At 35.1% G+C, this 19,414-nt stretch overlaps 1 protein-coding gene across 1 annotated transcript in view; it reads right to left on the reverse strand.

Annotated features, from left to right (window-relative positions):
* The window catches only part of CADPS (calcium dependent secretion activator), a 535,079-nt gene that overhangs the window by 441,626 nt on the left and 74,039 nt on the right, over positions 1–19,414 (reverse strand). The window contains 1 exon segment of the mRNA XM_031953509.1: positions 4,311–4,424. Coding sequence (XP_031809369.1) covers positions 4,311–4,424 — 114 coding nt within the window.

The following is a 19,414-nucleotide window of genomic DNA, read 5'->3' on the forward strand; positions in this document are numbered from 1 at the left end:
TTCTAAAATGAGGTTATTTAAATATTTTACTTCCTTTTCTATTAATCCATGCAATTCTTATTTTTGTAAACATTCATCCATTTTATACAGATTGTCAGATTTATTGGTATAGAGTGGGGCAAAAAAAATCAATCCTAATTATTGCTTAAATTTCCTCTTCACTGGTAGTAAATTCACCCTTTTCATTTTTGATACTGGTAGGGTTGGGTTTTCTTCTTTCTTTTCTTTAAATTAAATTGATTAAAGTTTTGCCTGTTTTTTCATAAACTAGATCTTCATTTTATTTATTAGGTCAATAGTGTTCTTGTTTTCAATTTTATTAATCTATTCTTTGATTTTTAGAATTTGGAAAATCAAATTTTAGAATTTGATTTGGTATTTAATTGGGGATTTATACTTAGTTCTTTTTCTAATTTTTTAAAGTTTCATGCCTAATTCATTGATCTACTCTTTTATTCATTTCACTTTCACTCTTTTACTCATGTAAGCATTTAGAGATATAAAATTTTCCCTAGGTATTCATTTGGCTGCATTGCATAATTTGGGAGATGTTGTCTTATTGTCATTCTTTTTGATGAAATTATTGATTATTCCTATATTTTTTGTTTGACCCATTGATTCTTTAAGTTTAGATTATGTAGTTTTCAATCCGTTTTAAATCTGTTTACCTTTTAATGTTTCTCCAGAGTCTTATAATTGAAGATCAAATTATCTATTCAGCTCTGGTCTTTTCATTAGGAAAGTTTGAAAGTCCCCTATTTCATTGAATTCCCATCTTTTTTCCATGAAAAATTATAATAAACTTTGCTGGGTAGTTGATTCTTGCTTGTAACCCTAGCTCTTCTGCCTTCTGGAATATCATTCCTGGCCCTCTGATCCTCTAATGTAGAAACTACTAAATCCCATGCAATCCTAACTATGACTCCTTAATATCTGATTTGCTTCTTATTTGCTGCTTGCAATATTTTCTCCTCGTTCTAAGAGTTCTGGAATTTGGCTACAATATTCCTTGGAGTTTTCATTTTGGAATTTTTTGAATAGGTAATCAATTGATTCTTCCAATGCCAATTTTATTCTGGTCCTAGAATATGAGAGAAATTTTTCTTGATCATTTCTTGAAATATGCTGTTCAGGCTCTTTTTTTTTTTTTTTTGATCATGGCTTTCGTGTATTCTAATAATTCTGAAATTATCTCTCCTGGATTTATTTTTTTAAGTCAGTTAAATTTTCAAAGAGTTATTTTACATTTTCTTCTATTTTTTCATTTCATTGATTTTGTTTGATTCTTGATGTCTCATAGAGTCATTAGCTTTAATTTGCCCAATTCTAATTTTTAAGGAATTGTTTTTTTCAGTTTGCTTTTGTACCTCCTTTTTCATTTGGCCGATTCTACTTTTTTAAAAGTTGTTTTCTTTGGTGGTTTTCCACTTGACCAATTCTATATTTTAAAGAAGTGCTTTTTTAGTCAATTTTTGCTTCCTCATCCAAAATGTTGATTCTTCCCCCTCCCCTATAATTCTCTTATATAACTCTCATTTCTTTTCCCTATTTTTCTTCTGCCTCTTTTGAGTTTTAAAATTCTTTTTGAGGTCTTCCAAGAGGACTTTTTGGGCTTGACACGAAATCATATTTTTTTAAGGCTTCATATATAAATATTTTGACAATATTTTCTTTTGAGTTTGTGTTTTGATTCTTTCTGTTGTCATAATAGAGTTCTATAATCAGGACTTTTTATTTTTGCTCATTTTAAAAAGTTGGGCTATGTTCCTGGGACACAGAGGAATTGTCCCAAGCTTTTTTCTGTTGAGGGCTAGGGACCTGATCACTGGCTTTCTTCACTAAAGACTCGGATACTGGTGGCTGCTCATTGCACTAGGGTGGTCTAGCCTAATCATTCCTGTTGTGCCTTGGGTTCTGAGGCTGGTAGTTGTCTTGCTGTGCTACTGGCCTGCTGAGCCAGAACCATGGGGAATCAGTTGATGATATGTACTGTGGTTAATAATCTTCTGTGGGCTTGAGTAGCACTGCCTACAGGGTTGTGCTCCCCTTTTACCCATTTGAGAGAGATCTTTCCTGAATTTCTTCTGAGTTATCTTGAAGCTCAATATAACATTGTTTCTGAGAAAAACTGGGGAGAGTCCAATTGAAAAATGGTCAAAGGATATGAACAGACAATTCTCAGATGAAGAAATTGAAACTATTTCTAGTCATATGAAAAGATGCTCCAAGTCATTATTAATCAGAGAAATGCAAATAAAGACAACTCTAAGATACCACTACACACCTGTCAGATTGGCTAAGATGACAGGAAAAAATAATGATGATTGTTGGAGGGGATGTGGGAAAACTGGGACATTGATTCATTGTTGGTGGAGTTGTGAACGAATCCAACCATTTTGGAGAGTAGTTTGGAACTATGCTCAAAAAGTTATCAAACTGTGCATACCCTTTGATCCAGCAGTGTTACTACTGGGATTATATCCCAAAGAGATTATAAAGAAGGGAAAGGGACCTGTATGTGCACGAATGTTTGTGGCAGCCCTTTTTGTAGTGGCTAGAAATTGGAAACTGAATGGATGTCCATCAGTTGGAGAATGGCTGAATAAATTGTGGTATATGAAAATTATGGAATATTACTGTTCTGTAAGAAATGACCAACAGGATGATTTCAGAAAGGCCTGGAGAGACTTACACGAACTGATGCTGAGTGAAATGAGCAGGACCAGGAGATCATTATATACTTCAACAACAATACTATATGATGACCAGTTCTGATGGACCAGGCCATCCTCAGCAACGAGATCAACCAAATCATTTCTAATGGAGCAGTAATGAACTGAACTAGCTATACCCAGAAAAAGAACTCTGGGAGATGACTAAAAACCATTACATTGAATTCCCAATCCCTATATTTATGCACACCAGCATTTTTGATTTCCTTCACAAGCTAATTGTACAATAATTCAGAGTCTGATTCTTTTTGTACAGCAAAATAATGTTTTGGTCATGTATACTTATTATGTATCTAAGTTATATTTTAATATATTTAACATCTACTGGTCATCCTGCCATTTAGGGGAGGGGGTGGGGGGGTAAGAGGTGAAAAATTGGAACAAGAGGTTTGGCAATTGTTAATGCTGTAAAGTTACCCATGTATATATCCTGTAAATAAAAGGCTAGTAAAAAAAAAAAAAATAAAAAAAAAATAAAGTTCACAGAAAAAAAAAAAAAAAGAAAAACTGGGGAGAGATTAGGCAGTTTACTGACTTCTCTCCATTATTATTTTTTAAAAAATAAATTTTATTGATATCTTACTTTTTATAATGAAATTATTTAGATATAGTCTAATATAATGAAGAGAGACTTAATCTGGAAACATGCATTTGTATCTATTTCCTAAGCAAGAATGTATGGACTACTCTGGTACAGCACTGCCTAAACTCGCAGAGGTCCTCAAACTATGGCTCATGGGCCAGATGCAGGAGCTGAGGACATTTATCCCCCTCACCCAGGGCTATGAAGTTTCTTTATTTAAAGCCCCACAAAACAACGTTTTTCTTTACTATAGTCCGGACCTCCAACAGTCTGAGGGACAATGAACTGGCCCCCTATTTAAAAAGTTTGAGGACCCCTGGCCTAAAGGCTTCCCAGTAGATCTAAAAATGTTTCTAAGGAGAAGCAAGCACAAAACCGATCCTTGGGTGATCAAGCTATAGTCAGAAAAGCCAAGTGATATGGAGCACTAGATGTACAAGTCTGATAAGCTTAAAGTCTTGCCTCTGGAAATTACTAACTGTTTGATCATAGAAATGTATTTGATTTCCCTCTCCCAAAGTAAGGGCAACTTTTTTTTTTTTACTCCACAAATACTTCAAAACAAATTTTGGTCTGGTAGATTACATACCTTGTCCTTATATATAATAGGACTTCATTAACTCCATGAACATGGGGATATGGACACAAAAAATAGAGCATTGGTGGAAGAGAAGAAAACAAGCATTTATTAAGCCCATATTATATACTAGGAACTGTGCTAAATATGTTACAAATAGAGGAAAATAGACAAAAAGAACATTTTATTATCGTTGGTCCTTTGAAGGTGACAAACAGGAAGGCCAACCTTTCCCCCAACATAATGACATCTGTCCTGGAACTATCAATATGAATTTCCACCGTGAATATTCACCATAGAAAGAAGGCTTCTGAAGAAAACAGATGCATCTGCATCCACCCTCTTCCAACTCCCAACCACTTCAGTACTTACTCTTGGAATATCCCTCAATTTTATCGGTTAAATCCTAAAGTCTTACCTCATAGTAACTCTGAACAGCATTCATGAAGGCTTCATCAGCCACAATTTGAGTCTCTCCATTGAGGAAGGCCTGGAAACGATCTTTGACTGTTTGTAGCTGCTGTTTGCTGATCTGGAAAACATTTAAACAAAACAGAGACAGAAATTAATTAGAATTTCTATAGAAGAATGAATAAGGTTCAAGAATTAAGTTTATCTCAAATCAATCAGGAAGGCTCTGATTGACAGTCTGGTAGAGACAAAGGTTTATGGATATCCTAAAATATGCTTATCCTGGTAGAGGTGAAACAAAAGTTTGTTAAATATTTCCAATGACGGAGCTGCAAACTTAGGAGTGATTTGCACTTGATTGTAACCTTTTATTATCATATTCACCATTGAACACAGATATATTTAGGTGGTGATATATCTATAGCCACAAGATATATCAAAGTCCTAGGATACAGGAATTAAAGTTCTTCATAATCATATTTTCATTGAATTTCAACAAGCATAAATCACAATACTTCAGGCACAAGAGTTTTTTATAAGGAATCTATAGCCCAAACCCCTCTAAAAGCATGAATCATATCATTAACAAGTAGTCATCCACGCTTTGCTAGAAGACTTCCAATGATGGGGACCTCATTACCCTCCACAACAATCTGAATCTATTTATTTATGTTTATAAGTATATATGCTTCTTTGTTGTGAATTACACATACACACACATTTCTTCCCAAATACTTTTTTTCCCAATATAGAGATGACAGAGGACTTAGAACTATATTAATTATGTATCTTCCTTCTATTTATCCACCCATCTACCCATCCATCAATTTAAAGCAGCTTGCAGTACAGTGAATAGAGGGCTGGACCTGGATGTAGAAAGATCTGAATTCAAATGCTATCTCAGATACTTATTATGTTGTCAGAGGAAAGTCATTTAACCTGTTTGCCTCAGTTTCCTCAACTGGAAAATAGGAATAATAGTGTTGTGTCTGTGGCCAGATTTGAACTCAGGTAGGTCCTCCTGACTTCAGGGCTGATGCTCTAGCCACTGTACCACCTAGTTGTTCCCCACAGGTCTGCTTTTGTAGGGATCAAACGACAGAATATCTGAAAAGTCTCGAGCATACTGCCTAATATAGGATGGGTTATATGTAAGTAGAAGTTCCCTTTCTTACCTCACATCAGTTGCAGAAATTAGAGTCCCACATTTCCAGTAACCTTATGGAAGATCTCCAATTGGATGTTACATAGGAATCTCAAACTCTTAAAGTACAAAACTCAATTTATTATCTTCACACACACACACACACACACACACACACACACATACACACAATTCTTCCCCTCATCCCACCTTTAAATCTTTATTGATAGAATTGTTATTCTTCCAGTCAGCTCAAAATCTTTAAATTGTCTTTAGGTTTTGACCTTCCTTCAAGTCTGTCCCCATCCCTTTGTGATCAGTTTTTACCAAGTCTTGTGATTCTACTTTCATAACTATCAATTCTATTTACCATCCTCTTATGCAGATTATTAGGTAACAAAGGCAGGATTTTAGTTCCCAATATCAAATCCAGTGTTCCATCCACATATGACACAATAAATAAACACCCCTTGAATTTATACCTTCATCACTTTTCATTCAGACTATTATACTCATCTTTCCTAGGATCTGTCTTTCCAATCCTACATGCCTTCAAAAATAAGCTTTCTGAGACACAGATATAACCATGTCCTTTCCTCCTCAAAAATCTTCAGTGGTTTCCTACTGCTTATAGGTAAAAGACAGAATGACCTTAATCTGACATCTAAAGCTTTTCACAATGGAATGGCATCCTCCCTTTCAACCTTATTTCTCTTCACTTGTTAAATGGCTTCTTTATTGCAGCTAAACTGAATAACTAGGTATTCCCTGCTGATACCTTTCCCTCTCTTATTTCTATAAACTGAACTTGTAAATACTTCCTCCATATCTGTAATATGTATCCATTCCTTTCTTTAAAATGTAACACAGGAATCATGTCTTCTAGGCAGCTTCCTTTAATTCTCCCAATTATGAGTATTCCTTCCATCATATTTCTTCTAAGACTTTGTCTCCACCATGATTCTTTACCCTTATTGCAGTCTACCCTGTTCTGTATTTATTTATATATAAAGCACAACTCTATTAGGTTATAAATTCAATGGGGGCAGGGCCCAGATTCATTTAATCTATGTGTTCTGGAGCCAAACACAAGTCTGTTCTACAGAGCAAGGGCAGAAGAGATATTTGAATCTTTGTTGTAAGATTTTGTTGTTAATTTTAAGGATTTGTGTGGTTCTATTCATTTCATTCCCCAAACTTTGAATATATGAATACTCATATATGATAGATGAATATTAGATTTTATAAGAATATGTTTATAGAATGCTGTAGAATTAAAAAAAAAGTGTTCAAACACAATATCCACTGCTAATGTATCACTCAAAAATGGAATACCACATATCACAAATTCTGGTTTCAAGTACAATTAAAATTTATCTCTATTTTTTTGTTCACTGTATAATGCAGTGTGTTTTAGCCTTGGAGAGGACTCAAATGTTGCCTTCATACTAGTTCTGTCACCCTGGGCAAGTCAAGTAAGTTTTAACAGCTTCAGAGCTGTGAGTTCAGTGCAAAATTGAGACAGTAACTATAGCACTTGTCACTGGGTTTTTTGTAAAGCACTTTGCAAAACTTAAAATCTTTTGTTGCTTGATAATGCTGTCTTTCCTTTTCCTTTCACTAAAAGTATCTAGTATTCTAAGCAGTCCTTATTTCCTCCCTTGATGAAGCAACAAACAAAGCCATTCACAAGAATGAGTCAGTTGTCTTTCTAAGTCAATATCTGTCTTTTAAAAGAAAACTATGGAAAAAGGATGGGGATTAACACAAAGACTGAATCTCCAATGGTAGAATTTTAAATCTTAGAACAAATGTTGGGTGCTTGGGTTTTTAATCTGAACTTGAGTCAATATTTCACCAGATTATTTTAAGGCTTTTATAAGGTTATGCTTAAGGAGACCTTAAGTTCCAACAAGAACAATGATAAATGGAGAAGGCCAATTCTTCAATTATGACCTTCGATACAAAGGTCAATTCATATTTTTCAAAGATGTTGACCACATATCATTGAAGAAAGAGTGAATGATGCAATCCAATCCAATCAATATTTATTAAGCACTGAAATTCTAGCCTCAGAGATATGATCACAAAAACTCCTGAATTGTGAATGACACACATGGATTTTGGCAAATAGGATCACCTCCCATCCCCCAAACAGATCTTTCTGAGTGAAAAATGTACTTGAAGACTGGTGTCATTTCTTTTCCAACTTGAAGAACATTCTATTTCATCTTTTTTGGGGAGAGGATTTGCATTTGTATTCCCAGGATGTCACACAGTGACTATACACAGTAAGTGATTAATAAATGCTTGTTGACTTTACTGTCTTTACCTGAGACAGAGACAGCAATTAATTTGTTCAATCCATAACAATCTGTCTCTAGATATTTCCTTTCAACCTGTCAAATCTTATCTGTCAGAGAGGACTTTGATATACTGATTATAATCGTGATTTGTTTTAGTTAGGGTTCACATGTGTTTTCTAGCAACCCTCAAACCTTCTATATGAGTGCCCATGCATGTCCTTTACAAGACAAACTCAGAATACTCTGGTCAGGAGGTTTATTTAAAAAAGAAATTAACCCCAAATTTCACAGTGTTCATTCCCATTATGAAAACCTGATTAAATTAAAAAGTGATTCAAGAGCCTTTAACTGCCCTCAAGAGATAAGTAAAAAGTATATAATCATATTTCTCTAAAGCCATCCAAAGCTATCCACATCTGTTTATTCGTTATATTAATCAAGAAACTGACATCTCTTTGCACTACCAAATCCATGTTTTCTCCTTCAGCAAGAAACTCTTATACTTGATAAATTAGTGTTTGTATCCAAACTTATTTTCTTACCAAAAATTTTTTCTTACCAAAATATTTTCTTCTAATTTTGTATTCTTTACATAACATTCTTCTCACTTTCAATATTTTGTATATATTTACATAACATATTCCAAGGAAGATATTTTATTTCCATGGTTTAAGGAAAGGAAAAAAAAAAACTTTTAAAGAATTTATGACTAATGTGAATAAGTAGGTAGTTCTAGCAGGAGCTGAAGGGCAAATAGGTATCAGTGTTGCTTGGTTTTATTCTTAGAACTCTCTTTAAAATTAAAAACAATATTTGGAAATTTGGGTAATTAAAAAATAATGATTCTCTTGTATGTATTTCCCTGTACCTTAAAGGCTTTCATTTATTAATTAATTTTCTTTTCCAAAAATATTTGTTAAGTGCCTACTCTGTGTAGGATAGCTTTCTAGTTTGTTCCCTTCTTTCCTTTTCTTTTTTCATCTTCAACAGACTTCTCATTTGGAGTCAAAGAACCTGGGTGCAAATCTAGCGGTGCCATTTATTGTGTATAACTGTGGGAGAGTTATGTAATCCCTTTAGTCCTCACTTCTTTGTGTATAAATGAGAGGATCGGACTGGATAATCTCTAAGATTGCTTTTGACTCTAAATTTATAATCCTATTATCTGATGATAGCACTTGTCTGAAATCAGATGAAAGCACTTGGATAAAAGGGACTTCAAAAGATTATTTTCTGGAGCTCCTGTAGTTTTTGTGCATCATCCTAAATAGTTGATGGGTATTGCAGAGGAATTCAAGTGTGGATGATAAGATCATAAATCTAGAAGCTGAAATGGACCTTATGATGTCACCAAGTTAAACCCTCCTTTTGCATATGCACAGTTCCAAGTGAATTGCCCAGAGTCACACAAATATGTCCTGCATCTATGGCTTGGATGAGCCTCTTCTGAATGACACAATTCTGTGAAGTTCTGTGATATTCAGAGATGAAGAATCCACCTAGTGCTCTGTGTGTCATTTGGATGTGGTACGTACTTCCAGTTTTGGAACATGAAAGGGATAGACTTTGACCAAGTTTCCTTAGATCAGAGGTTCTTCATCTAGCATCCATGAATCAATTTCAGGGAAACTATGAACTTGGATGGGAAAAATCTTTATTTCCTTAAACTCAAATTTAAAATGAGCATTTCAAGTAATTTTGGGAAGGATCTATAATATTTAATCAAACTCTTAAAGGGATCCTTAGCACAAAAAAAGATTAAGAAACATGGCCTTATATCCATGCTTCCTCTTCCTTTGTTTTTACTTCTTTTTCTCTCATTATAGTTATTCATCCCTCCTTCTCACCAACTTGAGCTCATGAACAGATTACTTTTGCTCTCTTATTCTTCTCATTACCTCAGGTCTTTCAGTCTTTGAGTTGGGAAAAATTGAGAGTAGAAGATGTAAACTTCAAAGTCAAGAGATTTCTAGGTTCTAGTTTGGGATACATCATTGCCTTCTTGTATGAATTTGAACATTTCTCTGGGCTTTACTTACCTCTTAGACAAAGGGGTTAGAGTAGCTGATCTGTGAGGTAGCTTCCACCTCTAAAATTGGAGTTCAATGTTACATTGTTCATTGGAAAGTTTCATAATGAACTTATCATTGACAATTAATTTGAATGTTTCCTATAAGTCAAATTGAGAAGACCCAACAGTGAAGAACCTCAAAGATTTTAGTCAGAAGGTTTTGTGAAAATTCTTTTTGCATTTTAACCTCATCATGCCAATTGTAAATCTGTCTACAAAATAACCAATAGTTACATGGCAGGCATGGGGGATGATTAATAGGGAGCTTCAAGGAGGACTATTAAAACTATAGTTTCCCAAAAGAATACCAATTTAGATGATCAGATATACAAAATCAGAATCAGGACAGGGTAATGGGGGCTTTGCCTCAGGGAAAAACATTGAAAAGGAGCTGGCAACCCTTGTACTCTTTCTACAGCAAAGAAAATTGCATTTAGCTCCTGATGTAATTAGTGAGAATAATTAGTGAAGATTGGACACTACCAGACACCATGCCCTTCTCTTTTACCACTCAAGGACAGGACTTGGGTTACTCTAGAGAGGGGAAAGTATTTCTTTAGATACAGGTGTTGAGGAGAGGGGATAGGTACTTCATGATATCAGACTACTAGGGACAAAAGCCAGGATGTTCTGAGGAAGTGAAAGTGATTCCCTAAAAGAGAAGTTTATATGAAAAGGGAAATTGCAGGAACCAGTCTTTTCTGGAGAAGTGAATAAATTCTGTCTCAGTTTGCTTGTCTTCTGTCTTTGCATCTCTGTCTATCCTTGTCTCTTTGTCTCTCTCGGTTTCCTCCATCACTGTCCCTGTCTTTTTGTCTTTTTCTGCCTCTGTCTCTCTCTTTATTCCTAGCTCCTTTCTGTTTGCCTCTCACACACATGCACACATGCACACATGTGCACATATAAACAGAACAAAATCCTGATTCGTGAGCTGGCTGCCGTAAACACCCAGTAGCTTGTTTTATTTATTGATTGATAGAAGAATTCTATTCTAAAGAATAGCAGAAAATTATTTTCTCTTTATCAAACCATACTGTTTTACAGTTATAAAGACATGATTCTGGGGAAATTTCCAACTTCTAGGGATTTGCAATCAGCTGATTGCTATCCTTAGAAGATGAAAAGAAGAGAAACTAAATGAACCTGTGATTGTGAGTTTCTCTTATGAATCTCTTTGTCTTTTCCCTCTCCCCTTGTCATCAACCTGTGGTTCACAAAATCTTAATTTAACATCAGGGAAAACCTTTCTCATTATTTTAATGTTCTTACTACTAAATAATCACATATTCAGCTGGGAATATTCACACATCAAATATCAGGGTAGAATATGTTAATTCTCTGAGGGAAGGACTATTTTATTTGTGTGTTTTTATCCTCAACACTTAGCACAGTGTCTGGCACAGAGTAGCTGCTTAAGAAAACCTTGCTTTCTCTCTCCCTCCCCCTTTATTTTCTTCCTTTCTTTCTTTCTTTCTTTCTTTTCTTTTCTTTCTTTTCTTTCTCTCTCTTCTCTCTCTCTCTCTCTCTCTCTCTCTCTCTCTCTCTCTCTCTCTCTCTCTCTCTCTCTCTATCTCTTTCTTTCTTTTGAATATTATTTATGTAAAGCCCAAAGAACAAAAGCTCTCTCTTGGTTTTGAATAAATAGTGCCCTCTAACTAAAGCACTCCCTTCCCCAGTGCCCTTCTTTGTCCTCATGTGTTGTATAATGTCCAAATGCTTACACCTGTTGTTTAAACCTAATTGTTGAGCTGGTTCCCAGACAGAAAACTCAATTTCAGATAAAGCCTACTTCTCTGACCTAGCTCAGCAAGGTTTCTATACTGATCAAGTCTATGATGCTGGGAGTTCCCCATCCAGCTGGCCTCCTCTGCAGGGATATTATCAGGGACCATCCCCCTGCTGTTAGAAATGTAATTTCCCCTTTACTTATCTTTTCCATTGCTTTCCTAACATTCTTTTTGCTAGTATATGGTTCTTGTTGCTATGGTATCCCCCATGATGCTGAACTTAGATACCCCCTTCTCACCCATTTTCACTTTTCAGATGTGCCGCACTTAGCAGGTGTTTGATAAATGTTTGTTGAATTTGAATGGAATCTTTTAGAAATAGCCAGACTCCTGTAGGATGCAGAAACACTTTAAATAGATGCAGTCTTTATTTCTTTAAGGGCACATTGCTAAGTAGCATATTTGAAATATCATATAAATATCAAGACTAGAAATTATTTTGTGAAATAATTTTGAAAATAGGCTTCCTAGGGGATCTCTGAATGAACTATACCACTGGTTTTTTAAAATAGCTGTTAAATATCCAAGGATTTCCTTGTTGATATTTTATTGCAAATGTCAAAAAGAAAACCAGAGAGTATGGGGATTGCTTTTGGGTCCCCTATTATTTATCCTTCTCATAATCATAGCTAACATTTATAGTGTGCTTTCAACTTTGTAAAGGGAATTTGAAATCTTATTCCTTAACCTTTGAAACCTTATTCCTTAACTTTTCTTTTCTGTAAATTAGAGGGGTTAGACTAGAGGGACTCAGATGGACCCTGCCAGCTCTAGATTTAGAATTAATTATATTAGTAATAGAAGTCAAGCTCATTAATCTCTATTGGATAGATTTCATCAGCTTTCTTCTTTTTGAAAATTGACCAAATTCAAAGTATATTAAAAACATACCTCAAGAATGATAAACCTTTTAAAGACCATGATTTCCTTTTTTTTTTGAAGGTGTGTGTGTGTATGTGTGTGTGTGTGCACGCATGCACATGTGTATATGTCTCTGTGTGCTCTGCTTGGAGATCTTTATGCACAAGGCCCACTCCAATAATTTGTTGGCAAGTTTTCCTGAATATTTTTTTAATTCTCCTCCTTTTTTTTTCTTTTCTATTATTGTTGTCCTTTATTCTTGAAGAGAACCAAGATGGAATCACTGCAGGCAAGGCATAATGTGTTTGACAATCTGACCAAGACAAGCTTAGAAAGCTCTATTATAGTTTGGGCGCAAGTAGTTCATAGGAACGTTAGGAGTAGAGATGTCTAAACTTCCACATCTCATGTTTCTTTTGAGTTACTGCTTTGCTCATACAGCGTGGCACTCTCTTGATGTGGCAAACCATGCCGGGCAGTCCTATGCCAATATCCCTCATGTCTGACACTTGATTAAAAAAAAAAAAACTATTTCTTTTGCTATAAGGGATAACTCTTTGTATAAATGACAGGGAAAGTGTATATTGGGAAATGAAGGTTAAATAAAAACTAAATATGTCAATAAGTGTTTCAAAGGAAAAGAAAATCTATTATCTACTGCATTTTGGTGTCAGAGACTTGCTTCTGAATTTAAGATCTCACGCTAAAATTTATGTTAGGTATAATGGTGTACATATTGTTGCCTTGTATCCTATAAGCCCAAGACATCATTACTGAAATAACTAATCATTTGGGGGAGTGGAGCTGAGGGATATGATATAAGAAAATGTAGGTAAACTGCTATTCCTGAGACACTGTTTTTTTTTTTTCTTCCTAGTGTGAATGTCTGGAAAAAAGATGCAAATTCTTCATTTGAATCTTCTACCAAACTGATGCCAGAAAGATAATGGGATGAATGTCATTCATTTTAAAGTTTTTAAACTTCTTCTTGAAAAGACAATTGTTACTGTGACCCTCCCTTCCATCTTATGTTTTATTCAGCAGGAATTAAGCATATTCTTTGAAGCAGGCCTTCTATTAGGTGTGGGAGCATAGAATCAAAACCAACAACACACACACAAAAAACATAGTTCTAGATAGCAGGGGGTTTATATTTTAATGGGAAAGGATAGAAATACTATATTTATGAAATTTGCTGCTTAAAAAATTCCTGCTGAGTTCAGTTCTCCTTGAGGATCATAACACTGCTAACAAGACCTAGTTGTCTCAATCTAAAATCCTGTTAGGATTATTTATGTACAGAAATAACTCACAGTAAAAGTAAATAACATTATTTCCCTTCTTCAGCTTCATCTGCTGGTCTTTTGAGCCAAATACTACCAAGATATGCCTACTTCAAGGAGGATTTGTTTTCACTCCAGTTGTACTTAATTGCCAGTTTCCCACTGAGAAATTTCTCACCAGTGCTGGACATTCTCCCTCTGGGACCTGAGCCTACTGTAAGAGCCCTGGGCAGAACAAAGCTGAAGACTTCTTTTCAGACTTTCACTTTACATTTTAGGGGAAATTAAGGCAAACAGAGTGATGAAAAGCATTGTAGTTTGTGCTTCATAACCATCGATGGAAGGTACTAGAAGTGTTGAAACTATGGAGAAGAGAAGGTGACAGCAAATGATGGTTTTCTTCAAGTATATAAAGGATTCTCTTTTGGGGAAGAGATTAGATTTGTTCTGTCTTGGACCAGAGGATGAAATCAGGAACAATGGGTGTAATTTGTGGAAAAAGCAAGTTTAGTCTTAAAATAAGAGGGCCAACTCCTTACCCCTCCAATCATGAGAGCTTATTATAAGTAGAATGGCTTGAGTCAGATAGTGATGGGTATCCTGTCCTCGGAAGTCTCTAGGAAGAAGCTAGATGACCAATTGTTGGGCCACTTTAAAGGGGATTCTTCATTAAATGTGAATTGGGATAGATGGCCTGTCAGACAGTGATATTTTGTGAAACATAGAGGCAGCTTCTAAGGAAAGATCCACTCTTAAAGAAAAATAAAGGTCTTGTGGCTGATATTGTATTATCATTTTAATTTCATGTAGAGATACAGAAGGAAATATTGGTAGCAAAGGTAAGGAAATTCAGAACTAAACTCTTTTAACTACAACAAATAACTGCCTCATGAGTGTTTTCATTACTATTTGCTGCATTTCATGAAATCCTATAACTTAAATATTTGCCGCAAAGATGTCAGTTGAAAAACCTTATTAAATGCAAATACTGCTTGGGGGGGGGGGGTTAATGGTCTAAAGTGAAATAGGATCTTATTCAAACTAATTCCTAAATAAATTATTTTGGGGGGGGGAAGGTTGAGGAGTCTTGAGAGGAGTAGGATTACAGGTTCATTAGATCACACACAGGTCTAAAAATGAATGATAGGGGTCAGCTAGATGATGCAGTGAATAAAGCATAGGATATGAAGTTAGGAGGACCTGAGTTCAAAATCAGCCCCACTTATTAGCTGTGTTAAATCTGGCAAGTCACAACTCCAACTGCCTGCAAAAAAAGATCAATTAAAGATGAAAGGCAGCTTATGTTTAACATAGGAGAAAAATGAGCTCTAGGAAAGCTGTATAACTCTTCCAGAGTCACGGGAGCCTAGATTAAAAACTGGAAGAAATTTCAGAAGCTAGGTAATTCAAATAGAGGACCAAGGGTGCTAAAGTGACATAATTTGGGGGCAGCTGGGTGGAGGCAGTGGATAGATCACTAACCCTCACATCAGGAGGACCACAGGAAATCTAATGTTATGTAATTATTTGAGTGATTTAATAAAAAGATATACCCATACAATGACTGGCCTTCAAGCCCTATCAGTGTAGAGATCAGAGATCCCAAGCTGAGTACTAAGAATCACAAACATCATTTGGACAGTGCAGTCAATTTGGTAAACCTCACTTAAGTTGCCTTCCTTCAATAAATCTCAGTCTCCACCTTTGTAAAATGGACATAAAAATAACTATAATGGCCTACTCAAAGCATGAACATTAGTTATTTCTTTCGATTATTTTAGAAATTTTATTAATGGCACTGCAGGGTGAGAAGTTTCTGTAGGTTTTTCCCAAGTATAATAATTATCTAACATAAGTCAGACTGGTCAGCGTGAAGAGTCAATTCGCTTAAGTGAGCATTTATTAAGCACCCACTATGGCTAGACACTTCTATATATCAAGGTTATAAAGATAAATGAATATGGTCCTCGAGGACCAGTTTTCTTACATTTTGTTTTCATGTTGTGGTTCTCAAGTGCAGTGCCTGGTAGATAGAAGATATTTACTAAATTCTTGTTGATTGATTGATAACTTCTACTGGGGGAAACACCATGTACACAGTTTGGAATTCTTTTCCATGTGATTTGATTCTTTAATGTATATAAAAATGGAATCTTTGTGAAATCATGATTTTCTAAGTGAAATGATTTGAATTAATCACAGATACAGGGTGTCATGGGCTTTTAAAGTCCGTAGTTTTAGTATTTTTTTCACCTTCCCTTCAAACTGGATTTGTTAAACATTAGTGACTGCCTCCAATGAATTGTCTCTGTCTACATATTCTAGTTAATGAGAACCAGGAATAGACAGAGTTGAAGTTAGCACAGATTTCACCATGGGAATAATGGGAACTCAATGGATCATGGAAAGTTACTCCCCATTTCCATTATCATTAAAAGCAAAATCCAGATTCAGGACTGGAGCTGACTCATTTATTAAGGTCTTATTTTCACGAATGAGGAAGCAGGCCCAAGGTTACTTTTTAAAAATGTAGATGCTACAATGTTAATCCGTTTGCTTTCCCTCTTAACTGCTTGCATTAAGGTGGGAAAATTACTACAGCATGCTTGGTTGCTATGGAAACTGTCCCACTAGACATCCTCTCTCTAAATAATAGGGTTGTGTACATCCAATCCAGTGGCTTGTTTACTGGAATTGCTCCTACCATCTTACTCCTATGGAGTGTGAACCATTCTCCTAGGGCCAAGAGACACATTTCAAATTAACCTTTGCATGCAAGATGATAAAATCTTTCCAATATTTCTGAGGGATCCTTAAAACAATGGACTGAACTTCTAATTTATTTCATTGGTACTTTTAAAGTGGGTCTATCCCTCACTCCAGAGTATTTGTTCTTTATGCCTAAATTTTTTTTAAATCCTTGATTATAAGTTGTATAATTTGGATTGAATTAATTCAATCTTGGAGCTATGAATGAACTTCTTTTATGGGGAAAATAAATCTCATCAATATTCACTTCTATACAGAAGATTCTAAAACACATTCATAGTTTTCTAAATTATTATTGGATATAAAACATTGGATAACCAGTCCCCTACTTTGAAGTGGCTCTGGTTTCAGGTTCATTTAAAATTCAATTGGATGTCCCAACACATTTTCCCATAGATACCATGAAATTTTACAGTGATTCTTCCCCAAGCTACCCCCATCCCATCAAGCCTGCTAGTACACTTTATAGTGATATCTAACTAATGCATTCAACTTAGAAAACCTTTGGAAACCAAGAGCTACACAAATATAATAGCTCTTTCATCCTCTTCTTTCCTGTTTCCCCATTCCCCATCTCTTGTACTAGACATTTTTAGATCTAAGTTGGCTTTCACGTTACTACTACTACACTCTTTGCTTTCCTTAGGACTAATACCTTTGTGCTATACATTGGCTAACTAATTTCCTCTTAGACAGCTACCTCTTCTCCCATTTACTAGCTATGTGACCTTAGAAAATCCACAATCTCTGATTGCCTATAAGGCAGATAGATAGCTCAGTAGATTGAGCACTGAGCATGGAGTCAGGAAGATTTGGATTCAAATTTACTAGGTATATGATGCTGGACAAATCAAGCCTTAATCCACTGGAAATAGAAATGGCAAATCACTCCAGTGATATCCTTCATTGGCTATATGGTTCACAAGATCAGAAAACAGTTGGACATGACTGAATGACCCCTAATCCCAGTTTTTTTTCTATGACAACTGTGTTTTTGTCACAGGACCTCAGCATTTTTCCAATGTTAAAATCTGCCACTAATTAAAATGCCATGACAAAAGCAGCAACAGTGTCACTTATTTCCTTATGATGGAATATCAAGTAAAGAAGCCAAAAGCCAAAATCTTTTTTTTTTAACTCAGCCCCTAAGATGACAGGAAAAGATAATGAATGTTGGAGGGGGTGTGGGAAAACTGGGACACTAATACATTGTTGGTGGAATTGTGAATGGCAACATTCTGGAGAACAATTGGGAACTATGCCCAAAGAGTTATCAAACAGTGTATACCCTTCGATCCAGCAGTGTTTCTACTGGGTTTATATCCCAAAGAGATCTTAATGGAGGGAAAGGGACCCACATGTGCAAAAATGTTTGTGGGCAGCCCTCTTTGTAGTGGTAAGAAACTGTGAAAATATATTCCATGCTCGACATCTGTACACCTCACATCTCCATGAAAGTTGGGGTGAGAAAGATAGGAATGTCGTTGTATCTCTTATTCTTAGTCATTTTGCAACATTCACTTTTTATGATTTTATAGCTGTGGTTTTCATTTCTATCGCTGTATTCAAGGTAGGTACTTTTATCTTGGCTCTGTTTACTCTACTTTGCATTGATTTGCGTAAGTCTATTTGTCTTTCTCTATATTCATACTTCCATACAATGTTGCAGTATTCCATTACAACCATATACCACAACATGTTTAGGTGTTTCCCAGTCAATGAACAATTACTTTGTTTCTAGTATTATTTTTTGTCGCTAATCTTGCTGCTACTAATATTTTGGTAGACTTTCTCTTTATCAATCATCTCTTTGGGATATAAGTCTAATATTGAAATCCTTGGATCAAGGACATGGAAATTTTAGTTGCTTTATTTGTATAAATCCAATGATTTTATCATTTCTCAGCTCCACCAACAATTCATGAGTATGCCTATTGTACCATAATCTTTCATCAGTATTGACGGTTACCTTTCTAACACTGTCTATTCTTATCTCTTGTAGGATGGGTTTTTTAATATGGGACTAGTGAATTTATGTTTTTAAAAAATATATATATTGACAAATATATTTTAACATACTTGTTTTCCTTTGTAATCCTATGCATTTTATTGCATGTGTTTATAAACATTGAGAAGAGGTCCAGAGATTCAACTGGATTGCCAAAGGGGTTCATAATACAAAATTCAAAAATCCCTGCTCTAGGAAAAGACAAGAGTTGGGGAGGGCTGACAAACATTGTAATAGAATGGGAGAGGGCAGTGTTTCTATAAGTCATCTTAGCATAGTTACCAGTGTAGCCATAAAGCTCAGTGAAAGAATGGTAGCCAACGAGGAAAGATGCTACTTACCTCTCATATATTTGGCACATTGGGCTAAAGATTTGATTCTCAACTTAATTATGCCCCTAGCAATCAAGGTACAAAATAAAACATCCTTTTTTTTTGGACATGACTAATGTGGGAATTTGTTTGGCTTGATTGTTTTGTTTTTCTTTTTTCTCTCAAAGAGAGAAGTAAGAGAAAGACAAAAATAAATGTTTGTTAAAAATAAAAGTTAATTAAAAATTTAAAAAGTAATAGCAATTAGAAGACTATCTACCCTTTAGCCATGATCCAGGTTGACATATTCATGAAACTTAGTGTTTTAACAAAATCAACTTTGTTATAAAGAAATTTATTTTCAGAAGATTTCTTCATTTAATTATCATTGACGTAGGAAGGGGAGGGGAAAATGAAAGGGAAAGGAAATCTACCAATTACTTTGTTGTATATGTAAAAGAGAGAAGAAGGAATATACAGTAAGTTTGAGGTTTCATTTGCCATCATCTTTTTCTTTTTTTTAAATAGTACTGTGTTATGGAAATGCTTCTGTTTTCTATAAATCAAAAAA

This window comes from Sarcophilus harrisii, chromosome 1 (assembly GCF_902635505.1).
Source record: "Sarcophilus harrisii chromosome 1, mSarHar1.11, whole genome shotgun sequence".
In the NCBI taxonomy this organism is placed as follows: domain Eukaryota; kingdom Metazoa; phylum Chordata; class Mammalia; order Dasyuromorphia; family Dasyuridae; genus Sarcophilus; species Sarcophilus harrisii.